The sequence below is a fragment of the Macadamia integrifolia genome, unplaced genomic scaffold (assembly GCF_013358625.1).
Source record: "Macadamia integrifolia cultivar HAES 741 unplaced genomic scaffold, SCU_Mint_v3 scaffold621, whole genome shotgun sequence".
Taxonomy (NCBI): Eukaryota; Viridiplantae; Streptophyta; class Magnoliopsida; order Proteales; family Proteaceae; genus Macadamia; species Macadamia integrifolia.
In genome coordinates, this window is record NW_024870499.1 from 1 (window position 1) to 1,291 (window position 1,291).

Sequence of the window (1,291 nt, forward strand, 5' to 3'; positions counted from 1 at the left end):
CCATCTGTCAATTAGAAAATTATGAATCATATTAATTGTCTCCTTTTTTTTTTTTTTTTTTTTTAAGGTAGAATATATGACTTAGTCTTACTAAACCAAGTAAGAAGAATAAATCCCACCCAAAAGAATAAAAAGTAAAGTAAGAAGGATAAGAACAAAAGGAGAGACAAGGAAAGATATGATTCTCATAAATCCTTGATAAACTAGTAGATTTAAATTTACAGGCAATTGATCTATAAGAACTATTTAGTTCTGTTTCACTGACACACATTGGCTATGCCCACTTTGTAATTAAAACCATTTGATTAGTTAAAACATATTTCAACTTAAAATATTGCATCATCAATTAAAGTTGGAGCATAGCTTTCTGATCTCTCCTTGAGTCCCTGTCTTCACTTCAATACTACTCATCTTAATCATAGCCTTAGGGAACTCAATATCAAATCTAAGTCCAAGTAAACCTCTTAAATTCCCTGCATAATTTTGTACAATGCCACGAGTTGTTGCATCTCCCCAAAGCCTCTGGTCTGACTCTAGAACTCCATTACCATCTTGGACATTCTTGAAGTAACTAACATCAAACTTGGTTGGGCTATCTTTGTCTAGTGCCACACGTTTGGATCCATCACCATTTTGAGGACACAAAGCTTGTAATTGACCTAAGAACACCTGGTTTATGCTTGGATCTGCATTTCCAGTTGCAGTGAAGTTGTACAGGCGGTACTTGAAAAATTGACAATCAGTTTGGCCTATTGTATGTGCCCCTACACACACATATTCTTTATTAGGAGAGAGAGAGAGAGAGAGAGAGAGAGAGAGAGAGTTATACCAGATAGTGTTACAAGATCATGATCATTTAAGCCCTTAGCAGCAAACTTTTGCCTTTGAATGGAGATAGAATCGAGTGGAGATGGTAATAAATTTAAGACCTCAGCTGATGATGAAATCCTTCCATCTCTTCTTCCCGCAGGGACTGACCAACTTGGGCCGTTACTCTACATATGACAACATTCCGGTCCAAATTTTAGCAGATGTGGTTTATACAATTTAGGGGTGTCAATTCCTAAACCGAACCGGTAAAACCGGCCGGACCGAACCGAACCGAAGCCTTATTGGTTCGGTTCGGTTTCAAGTATTGTAACCCCAAAACCAAACCGAACCGCACCGAAAACCGGATGAACCCGAAACCAAACCGAAACCGGCTCAAAACCCGGACCGAAACCGAAACCAAACCGGTAAGAAACCGAAACACTCCAAAATTCATTAAAAAAATTAAAATTTGAATAGTTTT

At 37.8% G+C, this 1,291-nt stretch overlaps 1 protein-coding gene across 1 annotated transcript in view; it reads right to left on the minus strand.

Annotated features, from left to right (window-relative positions):
* Positions 1 to 165: 165 nt before the first annotated feature.
* Positions 166 to 1,291, minus strand: part of LOC122069441 (peroxidase 25) — a 2,354-nt gene continuing 1,228 nt past the window's right edge. Inside the window, exons 3-4 of the mRNA XM_042633453.1 lie at positions 830 to 995; positions 166 to 764 (exon numbers count right to left, since the gene is read on the minus strand). Coding sequence (XP_042489387.1) covers positions 343 to 764; positions 830 to 995 — 588 coding nt within the window. The 3' untranslated portion in view covers positions 166 to 342. The remainder of the gene's footprint in view (positions 765 to 829; positions 996 to 1,291) is intronic.